The sequence below is a fragment of the Eptesicus fuscus genome, chromosome 7 (assembly GCF_027574615.1).
Source record: "Eptesicus fuscus isolate TK198812 chromosome 7, DD_ASM_mEF_20220401, whole genome shotgun sequence".
NCBI lineage: Eukaryota > Metazoa > Chordata > Mammalia > Chiroptera > Vespertilionidae > Eptesicus > Eptesicus fuscus.
The window spans coordinates 8,725,946-8,753,319 of record NC_072479.1 but is presented as its reverse complement, the minus strand read 5'-3'; the positions used below and the strand labels follow the sequence as shown (position 1 = coordinate 8,753,319).

Sequence of the window (27,374 nt, the reverse complement as noted above, 5' to 3'; positions counted from 1 at the left end):
TTGAATGCATGAACAAATGAATAAATAAGTGGATGAACAGATGATTATAAATAAATGCAGGCTGACTTTGAGTCCATTCACTGAGAATTTCCAAAGTATTAATCTACACAAAGCTCAAAAAGAAAATATAACAGTTTTGAGACAGTAATTAAACATCAATTACCATCCATCTGAATGAGTAGCTCAGACTTGACTCTGCGACTTGCTTCGTGCTCATCAGAGGTCCCTCTTCGACTGCAGATAGAATCTATCTCATCAATGAAGATCGTAGTGGGGGCGTAAAATCTAGCCTTTGTGAAAATATTTTAAAGGAATCATTTGATTATCTCATAAAACAATCTGAATTTTTTTTAAATGCCATTTCCTCCTAAAATCCTGGTTAAAAAAGAGAAGTTTCTCACTGCTTTAATGCCACCATTTCGTTATTGACAGGTTTAAATCAATCATTCATATAAGAAAAAGTAAATTTCTAAAAATAAAGGTAAGTTATATGATGGGTGAAGTTCGGTGACAAATATTTGGAGATTTATAGTACTATTTTTTCTACTATTCTGTTTGAAACTTTCCATAATACAAAACATTTTTAAAAGACAAATCATCAATCTCTTTCCTCAAATATGCATTCTTAAGTAACTATTGCAAACCCCTTATGAAAAGAAACCAACTTTAATGATAGATCAATATCTAACTCATTTTTAAAATATATATTAAAATACACTTCTGCTCAACCAGCTCATTAGAGATCCAGAAATGTCAGTCACACCACACACATTTCCAAAGTCTCTTCTACTCTCACTGGACAGAATGCCAAAGCGCCTTCTTTTATCTTAGGGAGGAAGATACATCAAAGACACATTGACAATTCCAGAAACCCCACCACACCATATCTTATTAGTCTGCCAAGAACTATTTATTAAACTACAACGACACCTGCCCTAGATGAGTGGATCTAGATTTACAGGGATACCATTGCTTATACCAGAAGTACTTTGAAATCCAAATACATCATCACTCACCATTTCAAACAACAGACGGACTAATTTCTCAGATTCACCTCTATATTTGGATGTCAGTGTAGAGGAGGAAACATTGAAGAATGTTGTGCCACATTCAGTGGCAACAGCTTTAGCTAGCATGGTCTTACCAGTCCCTGGGGGTCCAACCATCAGCACACCCTGAAATTTCAAAAGATGTAAATGATTTATCAGATTAAAAAACTTTCTTATAAAATATCAGCTATTAAGTACAAGGAAATTTTCCCAAATCATTTTATAGATAGAAAAATGAAGAGGATTTCACAAAATGTCTCAAATCAGAGATACTCAGAGATGGGTTAACAAAGGGCCTAGACAACAAGGAATCTTCTTATACATTCAGAAGGAACCTCCCAATTTTCCTAAGCCTGGCAGAAGAGAAATATGCATAGTCTTAAATACCACTCAAGAGTAACTGCTCTGTGTAAGCAAAATAAAAATAAGACAAGAAGCCTATCTTCCACAGCACATTATAATATACAGCTTTTAATCAAAAAGAAAATCCATTCTCCATTAATACAGTAACTAAAATCTAGTAGTGATTCAAACATAATCAAATTAGCTAACATTTTATCAGTTTAATGTGCTAGATAATAGTTTACAAATACTGTTACTAATAAAAAGAGCTACTAAATATGGACCAAAAGCGAAATTGTAGTTATTCCTCACTTTGGAAAATAAATAAGCAGAAAGGAATTCTATAAAAATAAATCAATTAGGAGTAAAGATTATTTGAGAGCACTATTCTTGAAGACTAATAGATTCTTAACACTTACTTCACTATCCACTTCTAATGGAAACTCAGATCATAGTTAACACCACGTTTCTTTTGCATAATAGTTCGTGATCTCAAAAGGAATTCTGATCCATTTGGTAATTTAGTTTAATAAGCTAGGAATTTCAACTTTGAAAGCTATATGTAAAGTTTCATAACTACATTCAGAAACCAGCTGTAGAATCTTTTTTTAAAAATATATTTTATTGATTTTTTACAGAGAGGAAGGGAGAGAGATAGAGAGTCAGAAACATCAATAGGAGAGAAACATCCATGAGCTGCCTCCTGCACGCCCCCCACTGGGGATGTGCCCGCAACCAAGGTACATGCCCTTGACTGGAATCGAACCTGGGACCCTTCAGTCCGCAGGTCAACGCTCTATCCACTGAGCCAAACCGGTTAGGGCACCAGCTGTAGAATCTTGATACCCAGAACAACCAGGGATCACCAGGATTTAAAACACTAGTTTTATTAAAAACTTTGTGCTTTGCAAGGAGCCTTTAACTGTGCATGAGATTGCTATTTTGAAAACTACCAAAACAACTAAAGGTATAGGAACAGCTATAGACAAGTTCATACTTCTCTTTCTAATGGCCCCTCCCTTTTCTAACATTAGATGTGGTACAATATTTATATTTCTGAACTCATCATGACATTACTCTTTTGATTACCTCATCTACTTCCTGTATTCCCTTCTCTATTGGCTCTTTCCCCTTAATATATAAACATATTTAAATCTGTCCCATTTTTAAATAATCCTTTGCTTAACTATTCAAATTTCCAACATCAGTTCATTGTACCCTATATAATAAATAATTTAACTGGCCTTTTACCCCAGTTCCTGGGAGGAAGACTCTAAATCCTTAGAATTTCCCAACTGACAGGAGTGTCTTTATTGTCCATATTGAGCCCTGAAATTTTATGCTAATGAGGTGGCTCATGGTGGGCCCCTATATAGTTTATGCTAATGAGATGACTCAGGATGAGGGCTGGGCTTGCTAAAAAAACCAACCATGTGATTAGAGGGTTGGGGCACTGGAGAGAGGAAGGTGGGCCTGGAGATTGAGACATATGGACAATGATTCAATCTATCATGACCATGTAATGAAACCCCAATAAAAACTGGACACTGAATCCTGGGTGAGCTTCCCTGTTGGAAACACTCTATACATTGTCACACATCCACATGCTATGAGGGTAAAGCATCCTAATTCCACAGGGAGAGAACACAGAAGCTTTACTTTCAGCAGAGTCCCAAATCTTGCCCTATGTATTTCTTCCCTTGGCTAACTCTGAATAACTTCCTTTTGCTATAATAAAGCTGTAATCTTAAGTATAATGCTTTCCTAAGTTCTGTGAGTCTTTCTAGAGAACTACTGAACCTGAAGGGGTAGTGAGAAGCCCCAAATTTATAGCCAGCTGGTCAGAAGTGAGGGTGACCTGAGGACCCCCAAGTTTGCAGCAGCATCTTAAGTAGGGCAGTCTTGTGGAAAACTGCCCTTAACTTGTAAAGTTGGGACCAATTTGGGTAGTGGGTGTCAGAAGTAACTGCATAGTCCTTCAATTCAAGCCTGGAATTGGCAAGTCATAAAACATGTCCCTCTCCCTTGTTCCTATAAACTATCAGCCATAATGTTATCACATACCTCTTAAACATCTCGCATAAACCCACCCATTTGTTCACTAGCCAAATAACAGATGCCTTAATGCAAGTCCTCATCATTTGGCTAGACTACTGCAATAGCCTCCTGATCAGACTCCTCATCTATATGCAATCTATGCCATCTACAATCTACAATCTATCTCCCATACTGCTGCCACGGTGATCTTTCACATTTGCAAATCGCCCTTCTGCTGAAAACTTACAGGTCTCCTCATGAAGAGGTTGTACAACTAACCTACTTTAAAACTCCTTTAAATACCTGTTTTAAGACCTTATTCTCTCTTTTAAATATTGTTTTAGAAGTTATAATAAAGGGGAAATGTATGGTAATATGTTCCCCAAATTAGGTAAATCTGTAACAGTCTATAGAAGTATTTAAGTTGTGAGAAGCAATCGAAATGTCATGGTGCCCCAGCTACTTGTGTAAACAAACAGGAGCAAGGATTGAGAAAAGAAACAGACCTTCTCAGCTAATTCAGGAGGGCAAAGAAGGACCATTCTTTTACTGCACTCTACCAGTAAGAATAAAGAAAGGCTCTGCCTATGTTAAGACCTATGTTTCAGACAGCAGCTAATGGAAGGGTTTTTCAATATGTTAACAGGAAAACACTAGACTTAGGAGGAACTAGTTCTAGGCAGGCTTTAAATCCTAAAGCAGAGGGCAAACTGAAAGGAAACACACAACCCTGGCTGGTTTGGCTCAGTGGTTAGAGGGTTGGCCTGTGGACCAAAGGGTCACGGGTTTGATCCTGGGTCAAGAGCACATACATCGGTTGCAGGATCAATCCCTGGCCCTGGTTGGGGCACATCTGGGAGGCAACCAATCAATGTATCTCTCTCACATCGATGTTTCTCTCTCCCCACCCCCTTCCTCCCCTCCCCTCTCTCTAAAAAGTCAATGGGGAAAAAATCCCTGTGTGAGGATTAAAAATAATAATAATAAAAAAAGAAACACACATTTTGATTATATCTGAGATGAAGTAATCAAAATAATTAGTGAGAAATATGCCAACCTTTAGAAAGGTATTTATATGATCAAACTGTTATTATAAAAGACTACTAGTATGTATGAGTACTGTTTACTTTGCTTGTTAACTTCTTATTTACATCTAGAAAATTCTTAAAACTAATCTCTAGCTGAGCAACCCTGAGTAAAGTGACATAACTAAAGACTATAGTTTCCACACTCTAAGCCCCTCTCCTGTCATGCAGAGGTTGTACAACTGAACTACAAATTCAAATCCAGGAATTTGGGGAAAAATACAAACTTCTCCCAACCTTTACAAACTGAGTTAATAAACACTAGAAACTACAATGCTGTCTTTAATTATCATGCAAGCAGCATTTTCATACCTATGTCATTTTAATAAATTCTCACCTTCCAGGGCCTTCTAATCCCTTTGAAGAAGTCAGGCATCCACATGGGAAGAACAACAGCTTCCCTTAGCAACTTCTTAGCTTCTTCCAGATCTGCTATGTCATCCCTTTGTAGGAACAGCAAAGTTTCATGTTTATTCAAAGATGGTTTTGATTGATGATCAATACTAATTCTTTTTTTTTTTTTTACTTATGAAATTACTAGAGGCCAGGTGCATGAATTTGTGCAAAGGTGGGGTCCCTCAGCCTGGTCAGCAATCAGGGCCGATAGGGGCTGTGGGAGGTTGGCTGGGGGGAGGGGCCACGGGAGGTTGGCCAGCCAGCCGGGGTAAGGAGCTGTGGGAGTTTGGCTGGCAGGCTCGATGGGGGCCATCGGGGCCGGCCAGCTGGGGGGAGGGACCACGGGAGATTGGCCGGCCATGGGAGGTTGGCTGTGGGAGCTCACTGACCACCAGGGGGCAGCTCCTGCATTAAGCATCTGCCCCTGGTGGTCAGTGGGCGTCATAGTGACCAGTCGACTGGCCGTACAGTCGTTTGGTCACTTAGTCTTTTTTATATATAGATTCTTATATTAAGAACATTATTCTAATTCTTACTGCATAAAATCTGATCAGTGATCAGATAACATTCCAGTTATTAATTAGAACATGTTATTCAATTAACAATCCCTGTCAGTTATGTCATCAAATTAACATTTAAAGTGTCTTGGTTATATTCTGAAAGAAGGATTGTCCTGTCAATTCTATATCATCATATTATGGATGAAGTCATAAACAGACGATTAAAAGTTTAAAGAGAAGATTCACAACAAACCAACCCTATAACTTGTCTTTTCCACTACTTTAATTCAAGAACTGAAGACACTAACCAATGAATGCTAAGATTTCTGGACACAATATCTCTCTCAAGGGCTTCTACCAGATCCTTATCATATCCAGCAGCATCAAATTTTGGAATTTCACCATCACTCACACCATCTTGCATATTTTTTCTTCCCTGAAGACAGATATAAAAAAAGTACTGGTCAATAACAACATAATTTTAACTGGCATCATTAAGCTATAAAAAGTGTAACAATCATTTCAAAATAATTTTTGGTTATTTTTAGTGTTTTCTTATTACCCATATGCCATCCTCTCCTTTTTAATTAATCAGAAACAGATGAACTGGCCTGCTTTACTATACATTTCTTCAAATTTACATTCTTGGGGGGAGAGCTACAGGTAAGACTAAAATGATCCTTTCAAAATACCCCTGAATTAGTGGCTGCAGGGGATTTCCACCAGAAAATATTGAGAATGCTAATACAGAGGAAGAAAGAAAATTCATTTACTGAAAACCTACTATATGGCAAGTAATCTCATATATATTACCTCATTTAATACAACTATAAGGTAGGTATTACTATCCTTATTTTTACAGATGATCTAGGACTCAAAAAGATTAAGTAACTTAATCAGGTTCACAATTATTAAATGTCAGAGTAGAGATTTTAGCTCAGGTCTTTCTGACTCCTCAAACACATGCCTTTTCCATAGCATCAGACCACTTCATGCCTGGCTGAGCCAGCTTAAAGCTTAAGAGAGGGTTGTGTATGGCCAAAAGAACTGGGTCTGAATTTCATCTCACAAAGCCTTTATTCCCTGATGCTGTAAGTACTCCCTCAGGATTCAGTTTCTTCCTATCAAAGTCCTTGGGCCACATCATAAAGTCACTGTAATGACAATGGTAAAAGAACCTTTTATAAATAGTATTATTAAGACCACTAAAGCAATATACCTACCCAAATGTTTTATCTAATAATATGGTGGCTTTTAAAAAGTATTATATGCTATAGTTTCTATGGGGTTCTGCCAAGATTGACTGAACTGTGAAGAACTTCAAGTGAAACATGCTCAGCCCTGGCTAGTGTGTTTCCATTGATTGGGCATCATCCTTTGCACCAAAAGGTTGCCAGTTCAATTCCTGGCCAGGGCACATGCCAGGGTTGTGGGCTTGATCCCCATGTAAGGGTATGCAGGAGGCTCTCACATTGATGTCTCGTCTCTCCTCTCCTCTCCTCCCCTCCCCTCCCCCCCCTCCCCTCCCCTCCCCTCCTCTCCCCTCCACTCCCCTCTCCTCTCCTCTCCTCTCACATTGATGTCCCTCTCCTCTCCTCTCCTCCCCTCCCCTCCCTTCCCCTCCCCCTCCCCTCCCCTCCCTCTTTCTCTCTCTCTCTCTTTCTCCATTCCTCTCTCTCTAAAAAGCAATGAAAATATTTTTTAAAGAAACTTTGCCAGAAACAGTTCAGCCACTGGAACTGCTTCAGTATACAGAGCCAAGTACCTCCATAGAGCTTCGGCCTCACTGTTACTGTCTGATACAAAAATAAAAGGGGAAATGGTAAAACAAAAATGAGTCAATTTTATAAACTTAATCTGAAGAGAGAGAATAGGATGAACCTCTTCTACCACATATACTTCATCAGAGATAAATCATAGTTGAGGGGACTAAATGGCTCCTTTTGGCAAATGCTCTAATTCTTTGTGCAATCTGGTAAATCACCAAACAGTACTATAGTGACTTGACCAAAAAAATGAATAATTTACTGTTTCTGGGTAGAATCATGGCTACAGTATTAAGCCAAATTTTCAGAAAGATTCTTCTATTTCAGTTGACAGACACCAATATTGATATCATTTAAAGGAATAACTTTCTGGCATTCCTATACAACAAATAAAACAACAATTTCAAAAAAATCTCAGCCTAGTATCATATTTTATAATACACATAGGCCAAGGCTATAAGGTCATATTCAAACTAATCAGTGGGAACACTCTGTAATCACTTTAAAGCTTTCTGGAAATAAATAAAGAATGCAACAGAAACTAATATACCTGGGACTTAACCAGCCTTCATATGGCACTATAATTTGAGACTAACCAAAAGCAAGTATTTAAAAAATGTTAGCACACAGCCATTTTGATATAAATATTCACGTGGTAAGGAGGACTTATAAACACTGCCACGGGAAGGAACGGCTGGACACTTACCTGAAAGTAGGAGGAATCATTGGATTTTAAGAACAACAAATACATGAGCATCTATCCCCAGCATATTTTATTGATCATTAAGTTTTAAATCAGTGAATGAAAACACCTTATCTGCTTTCATCAAGCATCTATCTAATGGGAGAAACAAGTAATAAGTAAACAAAAGCAAATCACATAGGATTATAAGCTGAAGTGCTATTAAACGCTGAGTGATCAGTGTGGCTAAAAGGAATAGGTTGGAAAGACAGGCAGAGGCAGCTCACCTGGCCCCCATAGGCCACGGGAAGGGGTGTGGATTTACTCTGAGTGCATGGGGAAATTTTTGAAACATGATGAGCAGGGAAATGACAGAATCTGCTTTACATTTTTACATGACCCTCTGGCAGCTATGTAGAAAGATGGGTGGGCGGAAAAGTAGAAGTGAATAAATAAAAGCCTGTTGCTGTACTCAAGGCCGGCCACTCCATCCACAGAAGAGGAAATGAAGGAATAAGCCAGTCCACAGACTGGCCCTAGAATCCAAAGTTCCTCAGAGGTAGAGATGAGACATGAATACAAATTAAGTCCAAAGAAGATTCAAAGGACTTTTTCAAATCAAAATGGTGAGGTTATTTAAATAAACGAATTCAGGAAAACTGAAAATAAATAATTAATTTGCTTACATTGGGAAATCAACAAAATGGGTAATAGTTATCCATCCTAACAAATGGATAAACTGGAACAGGGATTTCAAATATAAGGAACCAAGGTTGCAGTTACCCAGCTAGAGTAACCACAATACCTAAAAGAAACATTTTTCAGGCAATAAAGCTAACCTCACTCAAGATATTACCTGTACAGTTTATACTAACAATACTAATTGCAATGTCACTGAAATGATCTTAGAATTATTTGTTTAGGCTTTCACATTAATTGAAAATAAAGTCAACATTGGCAAGAATTTGATATTTAGTATGAAGACTAGTGTACTTTTGTTCTCATTAAAGCAAAATATTTTATTTATTTTATTTACTTATTTTTATTGGTTTCAAAGAGGAAGAAAGAGAAACATCAATGATGAGAGAGAATCACTGATTGGCTGCCTCCTGCACTCCCCAGATTGGGGATCTAGCTCGCAACCCAGGCATGTGCCCTGACCAGGAATTGAACCATGACACAACCACTAAGCAAAATAATTTAGATTCTTTTTAGTAATTTTATCTAAATTACTTGTGTCAAGAAAGATTTGTTAACGATCATCCATTAGTATTTTAATCAATCCATTTGAGAAAAATGACACTAAAGTTAATGAGAAACACAATATATTATAGAGTCAATGATACAACTGGCCTAAAATGCAAGTAGTTTTTGCATTTTATTGTGTGCCTTTTATTGTGTGTTTTCGTGGGCAGATGAAGTGCAATGTGGTCAGTTACTAGCTCAAATCTTGCACTTTAAGAGAAGTACTGACAAGCAAATTATACCCAGAGAAGGATGAAGAATGATAAAAGGTTCAAAGCCATGTCATATGCAGAAGGACCAAAGATACCAGAAACATTTAAGCTGAAGAAAATGCTGATGAAGCAAAACAACCAACTAATCTATTTTCCTCTATTTATTCTATACTAGAGGCCTGGTGCATGAATTCTTGCACGGGTGAGGTCCGGCTGGCCCTGCCCCTGATAGGGGTCGGGGGGCTAATCAGGACCAGGCTGGCCAAGGGAGAGGGGCCGTGGGAGGTTGGCTAGCCAGCCCTGCCCCAATTAGAGGGCAAGAGGGGGGCAGGGGCCAATTGGGGCTGCAGTGCCCGTCAAAGCAGCCAGTCACTCCAGTCGTTCCAGTGTTCTGGTTGCTTGGCTTTTATATATATAGATTCCTCCAAAGGAAAGAACCAGGCCAATATAAAGCAACAGATGAAGTAAATTTCAGATCAGCAGAAGAAAGAATTTTCTAACAATGAGTTCTGTCCAACAAAGTCATCTCTTTTGTTGCATGGTGAGCTACCCAACATCAGAATTTCAGGCTAGTAATAAAAACTATGTCCCACAGTGGTTTTTATCACTAATTAGAGGCCTGGTGCACGAAATTCGTGCACGAGGGCGGGGTTGTGTCCCTCAGGCAAGCCTGCACCCTCTCCAATCTGAAACCCCTCGAGGGATGTCCGACTGCCTAAACATCCCTCTCACAATCCAGGACTGCTGGCTCCCAACCGCTTGCCTGCCTGCCTGCCTGCCTGCATGACTGCCCCTAACTGCTTCTGCCTGCCAGCCTGATCACCCCCTAATAACTCCCCTGCCAGCCTGATCGATGCCTAACTGCTCCCCTGCCAGCCCAATTGCCCTTAACTGCCCTCCCCTGATGACTTGGTCACCCCTAACTGCCCTCCCCTGCTGGCCTGGTTGCCCCCAACTTCCCTCCCCTGCAGGCCTGGTTCCCCCCAACTGCCCTCCCCTGCAGTCCTGTTCCCCCTCAACTGCCCTCCCCTGGTGGCCTGATCGCCAACAACTGCCCTCCCCTGAAGGCCTGGTCACCCCTAACTGCCCTCCCCTGCTGGCCTGGTCGCCCCCAACTGCCCTCCCCTGTAGGCCTGGTTGCCCCCAACTTCCCTCCTCTGCCAGCCTGGTCACCCCTAACTGCCCTCCCCTGCAGTCCTGATCGCCCCCAACTGCTCTCCCTTGCAGGCCTGGTCCCTCCCAACTGCCCTCCCCTGCTGGCCTGATCACCCACAACTTCCCTCCCCTGCTGGCCATCTTGTCATGGCCATCTTGTGTCCACATGGGGGCAGCCATCTTGTGTGTTGGGGTGATGGTCAATTTGCATATTGCTCTTTTATTAATAGGACTAACAATGTATAGCTGTAATTATAGTTGACCTTTAGTTCTTTCCATAAATCCACTGCCTTCACTTGCCCACTTATTCATCTGTCTTTTTAATTCAATAGCCCAAAGCACACACAAAATTTTTTGAAAATCTCATTTATCTTTTTTAAAAAGTGATGTGTATTCGTATCATGTCTGAGTTAGTTCCCCACATAGCTAATAGTTGTACACTGCCTACTCTGTGCCAGGCATTATTCTCAACACCTCACATAACCATCCTAAAGGCAGTTACTTTATGAGGCAGGTATTCTTATTATTTCCATCTCATAGCTGAAAAAACTAAGGTACAGAGAGGATAAGTAAATTGCTCCAGGACACACAGCTAGATCCTAGGCAGTCTGTCTCCAGAATCAGTGCTTTTAACCACCTGGTACACAATGATATTCTGCTGCACACTGTGAGCTACCCTAGCGTGAGAAGCACACACAGGAAAAGTCAGGCAAGATCTCTAAACTGCAACCCACTCTAATACTTCATTATTTTACAAAAAACAAAAAAACACAATAGGTTGATAAATGCAGAATGGTGCTTCTTAATTTCAGTGTTGTGCCCTGCACTGAAGTGTTAATACAAAATACATTTATGCTGAAATAATTAATTCATAGTATTTTGCATACTTATCGATATATGTGGTCTTTCAGCAATATTTACAAATGCTTTCTATGTGCCAGGCACTATTCTAAGTACTGGGGAAGAACTATGACCCAGACAGACAAAACCCCTGCCCTCATAAGGCACACATCCATGTTAGGGAACACAATACATAAATAAGTAAAATAATTAGGGACAAAACAGCAAGTAACTACTACTATAATCTAATACAATAAGGTAAAAAAACAAGTAAAGCAAAAACCAACACTATAAATTAGCTATCATCAGAGAAAGAATTTTGTGGAGTGATTTAATATCCAAAGGACAGAACAAAGTATTTCTTAAAAACGAGTCACTGAAAATACAAATGGCCAATCCTATATAATAAAAACCTAATATGCAAATCAACCAAACAACAGAACAACTGCTGGAATGACCCGTCACTATGACGTGCACTGATCATGAGGGGCAGACGCTCAATGCAGGAGCTGCCCCCAGCCCGCAGGCTTCAGGCCCCACAAGGTGGGTGCCGGCAGGGGCCCCCCAATAGCTCCCACCAGTTGCCCCACAGATGGAGGCGACCAGCAGCAGCAGCGGGGGCGGGGCCAACCAGTGGGTGGCGCCAGGCCGGCCAAGGCGAGTGCCAGCAGGGGCCTGCCCAATCACCCCGCCAGTAACCCCACAGATCAGCCCTGATCGCCAGCCAGGCCTAGGGACCCTACCCGTGCATGAATTTCATGCACTGGGCCTCTAGTAATCATATAAAAGAACTTTCAACTCATAAATTATCAGTTAATATGCTGGTAAAATCACAATGAGATATGATTACACTCACAAGAGACTGACATTATCAAGTGTTGGTGAGGATGTAGAGCAACTAGAAATTTCATATTCTGCAAATAGGAGTATAAATTTTTTAAGGACGTTTTGGAAAACTATCTGGTATTATCTACCAAGGTTTAACATATACATATCCTATGAGCCATCTATTGCACTTGTACATATATGCTCACTAGAAATGCTCACACATATATACCAAAGGAGAAGTATAAAACTACCCAAAGCAACATCGCTAATAATAGTTCTAAACTAAAAGCAATCCAAATATCTACTAACAGTGAAACAAATTTAACTGTGGCATCATACTGTATATTAATGAAAATAAACAAATTTCAGATACATGCAACAACATGGAACAATCTCATCAATATATGTTGAACAAAAAGCCAAAAAGTAATACTTAACTGAACTGTATACCAAGTTTCAAAATAGACACAACTAACTTATGGTATCAGAAATCAGAATAGTGGTTACCTTTGGAAAGAAGTGGCAGAATAGTGGTTTCTTTGGAGAGAAAAGTGGCAGGGATCCAAAAGGATCATGAATATGGTTTCTGAGGAGCTAAGTGCTCTGTTCTTGATCTCTGAGAAACAGTTACATAGATTACACAATAGTTACAGGTGGTTACATGCACTGCTGTGCTCAAGCTGATTCTTACTGGTTTGTAAGAACTATTATTAAATTTTCAGGAATTTTGTGAGCCAGCTGTAAATTTAATAAAAATTAAATTACACCAACTTGGAATAAATTATATTAAAAACAAAGGTAATAGCCCTAGCCAGTTTGGCTCAGTGGATAGAGCATAGGCCTATGGACTGAGGGTCCTAGGTTCGATTCTGGTCAAGGGCACATGCCCGGGTTGCAGGTTCGATCCCCAGTAGGGGACGTGCAGGAGGCAGCCGATCAATGATTCTCTCTCATCATTGATGTTTCTCTCTCTCTCTCCCTCCCTCTTCCTTCCTCTCTGAAATCAATCAATTAAATAAATAAATAAAATAAAATAAAAATAAAGGTAATAAATAGTCAAAACTCTTCACTTATTATTTAACTATTACCTATGTATGCGAGGTTACTTTGGTCTATTGCATCATTATGGTGGAAACACTACAGAATGGTAGGCTTCTGCCTATCTCATCTCTATCAAGTTCAGTGACATCATGTGGGTAACCTGAAATGAGTCATAGTGGAAGTATTTATACCGTAGAAAACAGAAAACACTACAAATCAGGGTTTGATTTCTTATTAACTGACTAGTCTCGAGAAAGCAATTGAGGAAAATGTTAACACAGATGAACTTAAGTGTCTCATTTCTATAGTTGTTACACTATAAATATCACACAAAAATAAGGAATTATTTTTCCAGTATTTCAAAATTATCTGATTCATCAAAATTGTTAAAGTGATGGATGTATGAGTGAAGTTCCAAAATGTTTCTGTTGTTTTACCTTCATCTTACTCATTAACAAAAACCAATTACCAACCAACATTCATGTCAAACTACATTCCTATTCATCTTTCCATTGCAGCCACAAGCTGGCTATAGATACAACAGTTGAGCAAAGGCACTCTCTGAGAGTCCACTGACTCTATAGCACTTATAATAAAGAATATTCTACATTTTATTATTTGTAAATTACATGCTGCACATCCTTGGTATCAGTCAAATTTATAATACACTTGTGTGTGAATATGTATTTGTGTGTGTGTACACATACACACTTTATTATTTTTTTTGAAAAGCTATTAATAAACACTAGAGACCCAGTACATGAATTCGTGCATGGGTGGGGTCCAGCCAACCAGGCCCCAATCAGGGCTGATCAGGGCTGGGCCTGTCAGGAGGAGGAGACCGCAGGAGGTTGGCTGGCCGGCCTTCCCTGATTGGGGCCTGATCAGAGCTGAGCCAGCTGGGGGAGGGACCGCGGGCAATTGGCCAGTGGGCCCTGCCACAAATTAGGGGGAGCCAATTGGGGGTGGGGCCAGCTGTGAGGAGAGGCTATGGGTGGTGGGCCGGCCAACCCCACCCCCAAGTGGGGTAGGGGAGGCCAATCAGGGGCCAGCAGCTGGGGAGAGGGGCCATGGGTGTTGGCTAATGGCCATGCCCCTGATTGGAGTGGGGGGGCTGATTGAGGGCGGAGCTGACTGGGGAAAGGCCGTGGGCCAATTGGAGTGGTGAGGGCCAGCAGGGGGTAGGGGCTGCAGGGGTTGGCCCACCAGCCCCACCCTCTATTGGGATGGGGGGGCGAAAAGGGGTGGGGCCGGCCAAGAGGAGGGGCTGCAGGAGGTTGGCTGGCCAGCCCCATACCCTATTGGGGTTGGGGGGCAATCAGGGGTGAGGCTGGCCAGGGGGAGGAACTGTGAGCCAATCGGGGTGGGGCGGGCCGATCAGGGGTGGGACTGGCTGGGGTAAGGGCCGTGAGGGAGTTGGCTGGCTGCCCCGCCCTCAATCAGGGTGGGAGAGGCCGATCAGGGGTGGGGCCAGCTTGAGGGAGGGGCCGAGGGAGGTTGGCCGGCTGGCCCCACCCTCTGATTGGCCGGTTCACTGGCCGCAGTGGGCGTCATAGCGACCAGTCGTTCTGGTCCCGGTCACTGGATTTTTATATATATAGATTTCCCAGCATACTGATGGTTGGATGATCATTCATCAAATAGTACCCTTATCATTTATGCACTTTGCTTTAATAATAATAAAAGGTTTTAAAGTCACTATGTGTATAATCACCAAACAACAACTCTTAAAGAATACTCCAATCGAGTCTACAACACCCCTCCATTTCACACCTCCTGGCAGAAACAACTGACTCACCCTGTTAGAAAATCTCTGCCCCCACACAATCAGACTGCAGTCAGAGGATGATCTCTGGAGGCTTAGAGTCTTTGCATAATCTAATTAGTCAGAAACAGCATTTGACACTGTCTTGCACTAGAGATTGGGAGGAGTAGCAGATCTACCTAATACATAGTCACAAACTCAAACAGGAAGCCAAAATGGGGAGACATAAAAACCAACCTCCAAATGAAAGAACAAGAGAATTCTTCAGAAGAGATAAATAAAATGGAGATAAGAAATTTATCAGACATAAAGTTCAGAATAATGATGGTAAAGATGCTCAAAAGCATGAAAAAAAGATATAGTAACTATGAAAAATGACAGAGCCCTAATAAAGAACACAATGGAAGGAATACACAAAAGATTAGGAAAAGTTGAGGATCAGATAAGTGAATTAGAAAACAGGGGGGGGAAAATCACTTAATCAGAGAACCAAAAAGAAAAAAAAAAACAATTAAAAAACAGGAAGACAGCTTAAAGGAGTTGTGGGACAACATGAAATGTAACAATCCTATATAATAAAAACCCAGCGACCGAATGGCAGAATGACCAATCGACCAGTCACTATGATGCACACTGACCACTAGGGGGCAGACGCTCAACGCAGGAGCTGCCCCCTGGTGGTCAGTGCCCTACCACAGTGGGAGTGCTGCTTGGCTGACCAGGATGAGTGGCTGCTCCTGCTGCGAACCCCAGGCTGATGAGCAGGAACCCGGGCTGCGATCCTTGCCTCCTTATCCCGGGCGCCTCCTCCTCACTCCCTGCCACCTCCTCCGGACCTTGCAATGCCACCGCTGGGCTCACAGAGCTGACCCTGGAGGCTGGGAGGTGGTTCGTGGCCGCCGCCCGCGGGACTGAGGCCTACTCTGCCGCCTCTCAGTGCTATTGTCCCTGGGCCCACCACGACCAGGTCCCCTGGAGAGGTGAGTGCTCCGGCTCCACAGAAGATGCTGGGCCAGGGAGCAGTCACTCAGAGGGCAGGTCCACAGCTGCTCGGCAGAGCAGGATGAGTGGTGCTCCCACAGCTGGCTGATCCCTGCAGGCTACACCCCCCACCAGTGCATTAATCCTGTGCACGAGGCCTCTAGTATTCACAAAATAAGTGTGCCTGAAGGAGAAGAAAGTGAGCAAGGGATAGAGAATGTGTTTAAAGAAATAATGGCAGAAAACTTCCCTAACCAGGTGAAGGAAAAAGTCACACAAGTATAGGAGGCAAGGAGAGTCCCAAGCAAAAAGAAGGAAAACAGGTTTACCCATGCCAAGACACCTCATAATTAAAATGCCAAAAATTAAAGACAAAGAGAGATTCTTAAAGGCAGCAAAAAAAAAAAAAAAAAAAGCAATTTATTACCTTCAAAGGAGCTCCCATAAGGCTGTCAGCTGATTTCTCATTAGAAAATCTACAAGCCAGAATGGAATGGCATGAAGTATTCAAAGTAATGAGAAGCAAGGATCTGGAACCAAGATTACTATATCCAGCAAGGCAATCATTGAAAATAGATGGTGAAATAAAGAGCTTCCCAGATAAAAAAGGCTAAAGGAGTTTATAACCACGTAACCAACACTGCAAGAAAAGCTAAAGGGATTGCTATCATGAGAAGAAGAGAGAGAGAGACAACAAGAGAGAGAAACATAGGTAAACAGAATTAAAATGGCAATAAATAAGTACTTACTCATAATAACCACAAATGTAAAATGGAGGATTTAAAATGGATTAAATGCTCCAGTCAAAAGACATAGTGTAGCTGAATGGATACAAAAACATGACCAAATTATTTGCTACTTACAAGAGACCCACCTCAGAACAAAAGACACACACAGGATGAGAGTGAAGGGATAGAAAAAAATTTTTCTATGCAAATGGAAAAGAAATAAAAGCTGGGGTAGCAATACTCATATCCAACAAAATAGACTTCAAAATGAAGGCCATCACAGGAGACAACAAAGGTCATTCATAATACTAAAGGGATCAACCCAACAAGAGGATATAACCCTGGTAAGCATATATGCACCCAATAGGAACACTTAAATATATATTTTTTAAAAACTTCTAGAGGGCTTTAAGGGAGGGATCAACAACAACACAGTCATAGGGGATTTTAACACCCCACTGACTTCACTGGATAGTTCTTCCAGACAAAAAATTGACAAGAAAATAGTGACTTTAAAGGATACCCTAGATCAGATGGATTTAACTGACATTTATAAAACATATCATTCCAAAGCTGCAGAATATACATTCTTCTCAAGTACACATGGGTCATTCACAAAGAGAGACCACATGTTAGGACACAAAAAAAGTCTCTACAAGTTCAAGAAGATTGAAATAATATCAAGCATCTTCTCAGATCCTAATGGCATGAAATTAGAAATCAATTACATTAAAACACTCAAAAACATTCAAACACATGGAGGCTAAATAGCATGTCATTAAACAATGAATGGGTTACCAAGAGATCAAGAAATAAATAAAAAAACTTCCTGGAAACAAATGAAAATGAACACACAACAACCCAAAATCTCTGGGAAACAGCAAAGGCAGTCCTGAGAAGGAAGTTCATAACACTACAGGCATACCTCAAAAAATAAGAAAAGTTAATAATAAACTACTTACTCTACAACTTAAAGAATTCGAAAGAGAACAACAAGAAAATCCAAGAGTGAGTAGAAGGAAGGAAATAATAAAGATTAGAGAAGAAGTAAATAACAGAGACTAAAAAAATTAATAATAATACAAAAAATCAGTGAAACCAAGAGCTGATTCTTTGAAAAGATAAGATTGATGAATCATTAGCCAGACTCATCAAGAAACAAAGAGAGATGACCCAAATATATAAAATAAAAAATGAAAGCAGAGAAGTAACAACTGACACCACAGAAATACAAAGGATTGTAATAAAATACTATGAATGAACAACTATATGCCAACAAGTTGGACAATGTGGATAAAATGGACAAATTCCTACAAAAATACAATCTCCCAAAACTCAATCAGGAAGAATCAGAAAACCTGAATAGACCAACAACAACTGAGTATATACCAGTAGTAATAAAAAAAAAAAAAAAACTCCCAGAAAACAAAAGCCCAGGTCCAGACAGCTTCACAGAGGAGTTTTACCAAACATTCAAAGAAGAGCTAACACATATCCTCCTCAAACGATTCCAAATTATTCAAAGACGAAGGAACACTTCCAACTTCTTTTTAAGAGGTCAGCATTATCCTAATTCCAAAACCAGATAAAGACACTACAAAGAAAGAGAATTACAGGCCAATATCCCTGATAAACATAGATGCTAAAGTCCTCAACCAAATATTAACAAATCGGATCCAGCAATATATTAAAAATATTATACACCATGATCAAATGAGATTTATTCCAGGGATACAAGGCTGATATAATATTTGCAAATCAATAAATATGACACTTTCACATAAACAAATTGAAAGACAAAAATCACATGATCCTATCAATAGACAGAAAAAGCATTCAACAAAATCCAACACCTAGTTTTTATAAAAACCCTCAGCAAACTGGGAATAGAGGAATCATATCCCAACATGATAAAGGCCATATATGACAAACCTACAGTGAACATCATATTCAATGGGCAAAAACTAAAACCATTTCCCCTAGCTGACCAGCATAGCTTAATGGTTAAGCATAAACCTCGAACCAGGAGGTCACAGTTTGATTCCTGATTGGGGCACATGCCTGGGTTGTAGGCTCAATCCCCAGTGAGGGGCAGGAAGAAGGCAGCTGATCAATGATTCTCTCTTATCATTGACTAGCGGCCCAGTGCATGAAAATTCATGCACTAGAAGGGGTATCCCTCAGCCTGGTCTGCCCCCTCTCACAGTCTGGGAGCCCTCAGGGCGGGAGGCGACCCAGCGATCAGGGGAAGGCGACGCCCCATCACACCTCTGCTGCTGCCACTGGCGGCAGCGCAAGCCTCGGCCAGCCCTGGTTACCTGACCCTTGGGCGGCCCTGGGCGGCTGGGCAGCCGCCATCTGAGGCTTGCCTACGCCTTGGGCCGGTCCTGGGCGGATGGAGGGCTGAGGGGACTGGGGGACTATGGAGGCAGGAGCGCGGAGTGGCTGGGCCCGCCTTGGGGTGGGCTCGGCCTTGCCACATGCCTGCTGCCCGGGCGGGGCTAAGGGGTCTGGGCACTGCCATCTTGTGGCTGTGGGCGCCTCCATCTTTGAGTGTGTGGCAGTCAATTAGCATAGTTCCTCCTTATTGGCTGTGGGTGCCACCATCTTTGAGGGTGGGACAGTCAATTAGCATATTCCCTCCTTATTGGATGTGGGTGCTGCCATCTTTGAGGGTGGGACAGTCAATTAGCATATTCACTCCTTATTGGCTGTGGGTGCCGCCAACTTTGCGATGGTGTGAGAGTCAATTAGCATATTCCCTCTTTATTAGATAGGATGTTTCTCTCTCTCTCTCTTCCTCCCTCCCTCTCACTTCCTCTCTGAAATCCATTAAAATATTTTAAAAAATAAAATAAAACTATTTCTCCTAAGAACAGGAACAAGGCAGGGATGTCTGCTTTAACCATTCTTATTCAACATGTACTGGAAGTCCTAGCCACAGCGATCAGACAAGAAGAAGAAATAAGAGGCATACAAATTGGAAAGGAAGAAGTAAAACTCTCATTATTCACTGATGACATGATATTGTACATAGAAAATCCTAAAGACTCCAGCAAAAATACTACTATATTTAATAAAGGAATTTGGAATATAGCAGGATACATAAAATTAACACCCAAAAACCTATGGCTTTTTTATACACCAATAATGAATCCTTAAAAGGAGAAACTAAACAATCCCATATACAATTGCAACAAAAAAATTAAGATACCTAGGAATAAACTTAACCAAGGAGGTAAAAGACCTGTACTCAGAAAACTACAGGATGTTGAAAAAATAGAGGAAGATATAAACAAGTGGAAGAATATACCATGTTCATGGATTAGTAGAATCAACATCATTAAAGTGTTCATACTACACAAAGCAATCTACAGATTCAATACAATCCCTATTAAAATACCAACAGCATATTTCACATATCTAGAACAATTACTCCAAAACTGTATATGGAACCAAAAAAGACCCTGAATAGCCACAGCAATCTTAAAAAAGAAAAACAAAGTTGATGGAATCACAATAACAGATATCGAGTTATACTACAAAGCCACCATAATCAAAACAGCCTAGTATTGGCACAAGAACAGACATATAGATCAATGGAACAGAATAGAGACCCCTGAAATTGACCCAAGCCATTATGCTCAATTAATATTTGACAAAGAAGGCAAGAACTTACAATGCTGTCAAGACAGTCTCTTCAACAAATGGTGTTGGGAAAACTAGACAGATACATGCAAAAAAAAAATGAAACTAGCCCTAACCGGTTTGGCTCATGGATAGAGAGTTGGCCTGCGGACTCAAGGGTCCCAGGTTCGATTCTGGTCAAGGGCATGTACCTTGGTTGTGGGCACATCCCCAGTAGGGGGTGTGCAGGAGGCAGCTAATTGATGTTTCTCTCTCGATGATGTTTCTAACTCTCTCTCTCTCTCTCTCTCTCTCTCTCTCTCTCTCTCTCTCTCTCTCCCTTCCTGTCTGTAAAAAATCAAAATATATTTTTTTTAAAAAATGAAACTAGACCTCCAACTTATACCATACAAAAGAATAAACTCAAAATGGATAAAAGACTTAAATGTCAGATGTAAAACCATAAAAATCCTAGAAGAAAGCATAGGTAGTAAAATCTCAGACATCTCTTACAGCAATATGCTTACATATACATCTCCTAGTGCAAAGGAAAATAAAGAGAAAATAAACAAATGGGACTACATCAAAATAAAAAGCTTCTGCACAGCAAAAGAAACCATCAACAAAACAAAAGGGAATCCACTACATGAGAGAACATATTTGATATATCTTATGAAGGGTTAATATCCAAAATATATAAGGAACATCTTATGAAGGGTTAATATGATACATCTTATGAAGGGTTAATATCCAAAATATATAAGGAACTCATACGACTTCACAATCGGAAGACAAACAATCCAATTTAAAATTGGGCAAATGGCCTAAATAGACAATTCTCCAAAGTGGACATATAAATAGCCAAGAGATATATGAAAAAGTGCTCAAACTCAGTGATCATCAGAGAGATGCAAATTAAAATAACAATAAGGAATCACCTCACACCTGTCAGAATAGCTACCATCAACAAATCAACAAATGACAAGAGCTGGCAAGGATGGGGAGAAAAGGGAACCTTAATACACTGCTGGTGGGAATGCAGACTGGTGCAGCCATTATGGAAAACAATATGGAATTTCCTAAAAAAATTAAAAATGGAACTGCCATTTAACCCAGTGATCCCACTTCTAGGAATATATCCCAAGAAACCTGAAACACCAATCAGAAAGAATGTATGCACCCCTATATTTATAGCAGCACAACTTACAACAGCTAAGATCTGGAAACAGCCCAATAGATGAGTGGATAAAAAAGCTGTGGTACATTTATACCCTGGAATACTATGCAGCAATAAAAAAGAAGGATCTCGTATCCTTTGCGGCAGCATGGAGGGACCTGGGGAGTATTATGCTAAGTGAAATAAGCCAGTCAGAGAAAAACAAGTATCATATTATCTCACTCATATGTGAAATCTAATTAACAAAATAAAGTGATGAACAAAATAGATTCAAGGATATAGAAGCATAGAATAGACTGCAGAATCTTAGAGGGAAGGTGGGGAAGGGTGGGTGGGTGGGAAGAGATCAACCAATGAACTAATATGTATAGATGCATAACCCATGGACACAGACAACAGGGTGGTGAAAACCTGGGGTGGGGGTAGGGGTAAGCTAGAAGGGGTCAATGGAGAAAATTGGGGACATATATAATACTTTCAACAACAAAGATTTCTTTTTTGATTTTTAAAGTGCTGGCAGAGGTCATTGTTCCTCTGCAGAGACCTCCCTCCCTCCTCCCCCCACATAGAACAGGCATATAGATCAATGGGAGGAATTATTGATCTATATAACTGTCAGGTGCCATATCTGAGTTTCCATCAACCTGGCCCACACTGTTCACCCCTCCCTGGTGATTACATGAGATCCTGCTCCATCCAATTTGCACTTCCACCCATGCTCTTTGCGGTGGTTTTTCCATATGAATGGCCTGTCCTGGCTCAGGCTTCAGACTTTCCTAAAATCTCTCAAACAATAGTAAGTAGACTTAGCATGTCCCATACCTCTCTATAAGTGACCCATGCCCATCACTAGCAGCAGTTTGCCAAGTTTCACAGGTTGGCCTGTCCTTGGCACCCCCAAGCCCAACAGAAGTAGCAGCCACCTGCAGATCACTCTGTAGTTCCTGCGGAGTGGCCCCAAGCAGGGTATAGGCAGTGGCTGACTTTGCACCTCCCAGGAGGCCCCAGAGCCAGGGCACCTAGTAGATAGCTTCAGACCACACCAGATTACAATTCTACACATCCACAAGCTACACATTCAAGGGTGGATTTGGTGAGCACCAAAGCCCCACTGATGTCTCTTGCACGGCATCTCTTCCACGGTAGTTGCAGCTGGTCTTTCCATCCAATTGCATGGGGGTCAATTCCTCCCAGTGATGCCAAAAGCAATCAAGGCTCAACTACAACAGGACAGTGCACACAGTCCACACATGGGTGCACCTAGAGGGCCCAGTTCAGGTGACTGGGGTGGCTGATCCACTTGGCCCTACAGGACACCTGATACACAAGGCTACTCTACCAATTCCAGGAGACATAGCAGTTCTACCTAATACACACAAAGAAATACAGGAAAGTAGACAAAATTCAGAGACAAAGAAATACGTCACAAATGAAGGAACAGAAGAAATCTCCAGAAAAATAACTAAATGAAATGGAAGCAAGCAAACTACTACATATAGAGTTCAAAACTATGGTTATAAGGATGTTCAAGGAAGTTACTGAGAGCTTCAAGAATATTAGTGAGAATTTCAAGGAACTTAGTGAGAACATCAAAGACATGAATAAAGACCAGTCAGAAATTAAGGATACAATAACTGAAATGAAGAATAATTTACAGGGAATCAACAGTAGAGTAGGGGACACCAAAAATCAATTCAGCCATTTGGAATATGAGGAGGCAAAACAAACAAACAATACACACACACACACACACACACACACACACACACACACAATCAAAACAGCAAAAAGAAAAAAGAACCCCAAAATATGAAGATACTGTAAGCAGTCTCTGGGACAACTTCAATAGTTCCATCATTCACATCATGGGGGTGCCGGAAGGATGAGAGAGGGAGCAAGAAATTGAAAACCTATTTGAAGAAATAATGATAGAAAACTTCCCATACCTGATGAAAGATATAGACTTACAAGTCCAGAAAGCACAGAGAGTTCCAAACAAGAGGAACCCAAAGAGGCCCACCAAGACAACATCATAATTAAAATGCCAAAGGTTAAAGACAAAGAGAATCTTAAAAGCAGCAAGAGAAAAGCAGTTAGTAACCTATAAGGGAGCACCCATAGGACTGTCAGCTGATTTCTCAACAGAAACTTTGCAGGCCAGAAGGGAGTGACAAGAACTGTTCAGTGATGAAAAGCAAGGACCTACAACCAAGATTACGCTACCCAGCAAAGTAATCTTTTATAATTGAATGTCAAATAAAGAGCTTCCCAGATAAGAAAAAGCTAAAGGAGTTCATCACCACCAAATCAATATTACAAGAAATGTTGAAGGGTCTTTTTTAAGAAGAAGAGGCCTAGCTGGTTTTGCTTAGTGGTTAGAGCACCAGCCCACAGACTGAAGGGTCACAGATTCAATTCTGGTCCAGGGCACGAACCTTGTTTGCAGGCTAGATTCCCGGCCCTGTTGGGGCACTTGCAGGCAGCAATCAGTCTCTTTCACATTGATGTTTCTTTCTCTATCTCTCCCCCTCCCTTCCACTCTCTCTAAATAAATCAATGGTGAGGATTAACAAAAAAAAAAATATTTTAAAGAAGAAAAAATTATACTATGGACCAAAAGTCATGGGCTTCAAGTGAATGAGTTCCAAAGAGATAGCCTTGCCTTGTCATCTCTCCCTCTTGCTCTACAATCCTTGTCCCTACTTGTAGAGGGCTTCTCACTCTTCGATATAGGATGTGCTCGACCTACAGGTCCCCGGGCTCCTGCTCCTGGCATTTCTTTCCTCAGAGGTTTTACTTCTCGATTGGGACGCCTTATCTGAGGTGGAGCTCTGACAAAAAATAAATAAAATAAAAATTAGTCAAAGGCAAAAGTATTTCAGTACTACCTTAGTCAATAAAACTATTAAATCAAGAAGGCCAAAATCTCAAATTTTCTCCTGTTTGTCAAGTAGGTCATTTTCTAAAAGTGCTTTTCTTTAAAATACACTGGTTGATACAATTATTAAATACATATAAATAAAATATATAGCAGCAATTATTTTGTCAAAAATAACTATCAATCACCAACAGATGGCAATACAGACTAATCCCATCTAATAATCTTAATAATGTAATGGAAAATCCATTACTTTATTCATTACTGTCCTAAACCAAGAATAAGTAACTTTAAAAAAAAAAACAGAATAAAAGCTGAAAGGACAAGAATTCAAAATGCGCCTATTTGCAGTTTACTAATTTATTTATTTATTTTTTAAAAATATACTTTTATTGATTTCAGAGAGAAAGGGAGACCGTGAGACAGAAACATCAATAATGTGAGAGAATCACTGATTGGCTGCCACCTGCATGACCCCCATATCGAGCCCACAACCTGGGCATGTGCCCAGACTGGGAATCAAACCATGACCTCCTGGTTCATAAGTCAATGCTAAACCACTGAGATACGCTGGCTGGGCTACTAATTTATTTTTTACAACAAAATGATTTTCTCTGATTCTGTATTGGAAAATCCAACATTTCTTTCATAAATTATGAATGGCAGGACTCAAAAATCAAATCTCATAAAGTAATTTATATTTTTAAATATTATTCACACTTTTGGAGAGTCAAAAGTCACAGGATCCTTCAGATTATACAGGTCCCCAAATATGAATCAAGAATTTTGATAACTATGAATGTGATGGATGTTAATGAAACTTACTGTGATCATTTTGCAATATAAATACTGAATCATTATGTTGGACACCTGAAGCCAATATAAGTTAATGTCAATTATACTTCATTTTTTAAGAAAAGAATTTTGATAGCTATATAAATGTAACAATGCACACAAAGTGGCATATTTTGTTTCATGTAATATGAAACAAATTATGTGAAACATGTCTTCTTCAAATAGCAAAATGTTGACATTACTCAGTACAGTATTTACTGCTCTCTCTGGGTGTTGCGGAGACTCTATCATTATGTGTGTAATCTCTTACTTCTTCTTTGTATTGTCTCTGCCTCTGTTTCCCTACCTTTTCTATCTACACTTCTGCCTGTACTGGTGTAACCCTTCAGATTCCATATGTGTATTCCTTTTTCACCAATATACTATATCTATTATTATTCCCTTTCCAGCTTCATGCTTTTAATTCATCTAACTCATTGTGGAGCATCTCTTCCTGGATTCAGAAAAAGTGGCACATGTATGTGTATATAACTCAATGAACCCAGCAAAACAGGAAATTGGATGAAAAGCCAGGTAGGTGGCAAACTTCAAGAAAAAAAAAAGGTAAAAGAAATGACAACATCTTGCAGATCTAACTAACAGAGTATCTTCACCTTGTTGGAATTAGATGACTACATGAACCTGCTAAGGATAGAGAGGCTGGTGGAAACTGTCTGTCTATGAGGTTCCTACACAATGACAGCTGAAGCCCTAGAGTTCAGTCAAGTGATTGTGTATTGAACAACCATGAGGAGGCAATTGGCCTCTGCTGTGCTAGACCCTTGGCAGAGACAAAGATGAATATACAATCGTGAGAAAGAAATCCATAGAGAAGAAAACTGGAAAATGGTATACAGTTAACTAGTTATAATACATTTTCAAATTTAAGGTATTCTATATTATTTGTTCTAGTACATTATTAGTATTGTAAGCATTCTGCCAATAAAAGAAAAATGTGATGAGACTGGTAAAGAATAGAAAACTAAAAATGTTACATTGCTCTATTTTTCACTTATTTCTTTACTTAAACCCTCACCCAGGAATATATTTATTGCTTTTAGTGAGAGAAGGGGACAGGGAGAGAAGGGGGAGATAGAGATAGAGATAGAGATAGAGATAGAGAGAGAGAGAGAGAGAGAGAGAGAGAGAGAGAAAGAGAGAGGTGAGAAACATTGATTGGTTGCCTCCCAAATGTCCCCCAACTGGAGCTCAAACCTGCAACCTAGATATATGCTTTGACCAGGAATCGAACCCACAACCTTTTTGGTGTATGGGAAAATGCTCTAACCAACTAAATCAACAGGCTGGGACCATTGTTCTATTCTTAGTATTTCATTGTGACCACTGTTTCCTAACTGAAGTTTGTTTTCATGAGGGGCAGGTTATCCTATATAATAAAAGGCTAATATGCAAATTGTCTCCTTGGGAGTTCGACCAACTGGGAGTTTGACCACTGGCTAGGATGTGCGCTGACCACCAGGGGGCGGTGCATAACGAAGGAAGGCCCTGGCCGGCAGCTGGCAGCCAGGGGAAGGAAGGCCCCAATCGGCCCTGATCGCCGGCCAGGCTTAGGGACCCTACCCATGCACAAATTTCGTGCAGTGGGCTTCTAGTCTAACCTAATAATAGACAAACATGCAAATTGACTGCACCTTCGCTACGCCCACAGCCAATCAGAGCAAACAAGATGGCGGTTAATTTGCATATGTGGGTGCTGAGCAGCCTGGGTCCCGTAAACATCCTCCGGACCCAGGCCGCTCAGAGCCTGTAGGCCCGCGCTTAGGTCCTGAGCAGCAGGGGCCCAGAACACCCCCTGGCCACTGGGAGCCTTGATGGGCGGGAACATTCCCGCCCCCCAAACACTTGCAGCAGTCTGGGGTCTGGGAAACATCCTTCAGACCCAAGCCTCTCAGATCCTGTAGGCCTGCGCTTAGGTCCTGAGCAGCCTGGGTCCCATAAACATCCTCCGGACCCAGGCCGATCAGAGCCTGTAGGCCCGCGCTTAGGTCCTGAGCGGCAGGGTCCCAGAATGCCCCCTGGCCACTTGGAGCCTAAGGGTGCAGGCGCCAAGGGGCTGGGTCCCGCAAACATCCTCAGGACCCAGGCCAGTCCGAGCCTGTAGGCCCCTTGCTTAGGTCCTGAGTGGCAGGGTTCCCAGAACGCCCCCTGGCCACTTTGAGCCTATAGGTGCAGGAGCCAAGGGGCT

General features: G+C 40.9%; 1 protein-coding gene across 6 annotated transcripts in view; it reads right to left on the bottom strand.

The window, feature by feature from the left end:
- The window catches only part of KATNAL1 (katanin catalytic subunit A1 like 1), a 165,620-nt gene that overhangs the window by 90,862 nt on the left and 47,384 nt on the right, over positions 1–27,374 (bottom strand). For all 6 annotated transcript variants that reach the window (XR_008556563.1, XR_008556564.1, XM_054718731.1 and 3 more), the window contains exons 4-8: positions 24,119–24,287; positions 5,718–5,845; positions 4,851–4,956; positions 1,017–1,175; positions 164–290 (exon numbers count right to left, since the gene is read on the bottom strand). Coding sequence is in view for 4 of the 6 variants with exons in the window: in XM_054718731.1 (XP_054574706.1) it covers positions 164–290; positions 1,017–1,175; positions 4,851–4,956; positions 5,718–5,845; positions 24,119–24,287 (689 nt within the window). In the remaining 2 variants the exon portion in view is untranslated. The remainder of the gene's footprint in view (positions 1–163; positions 291–1,016; positions 1,176–4,850; positions 4,957–5,717; positions 5,846–24,118; positions 24,288–27,374) is intronic.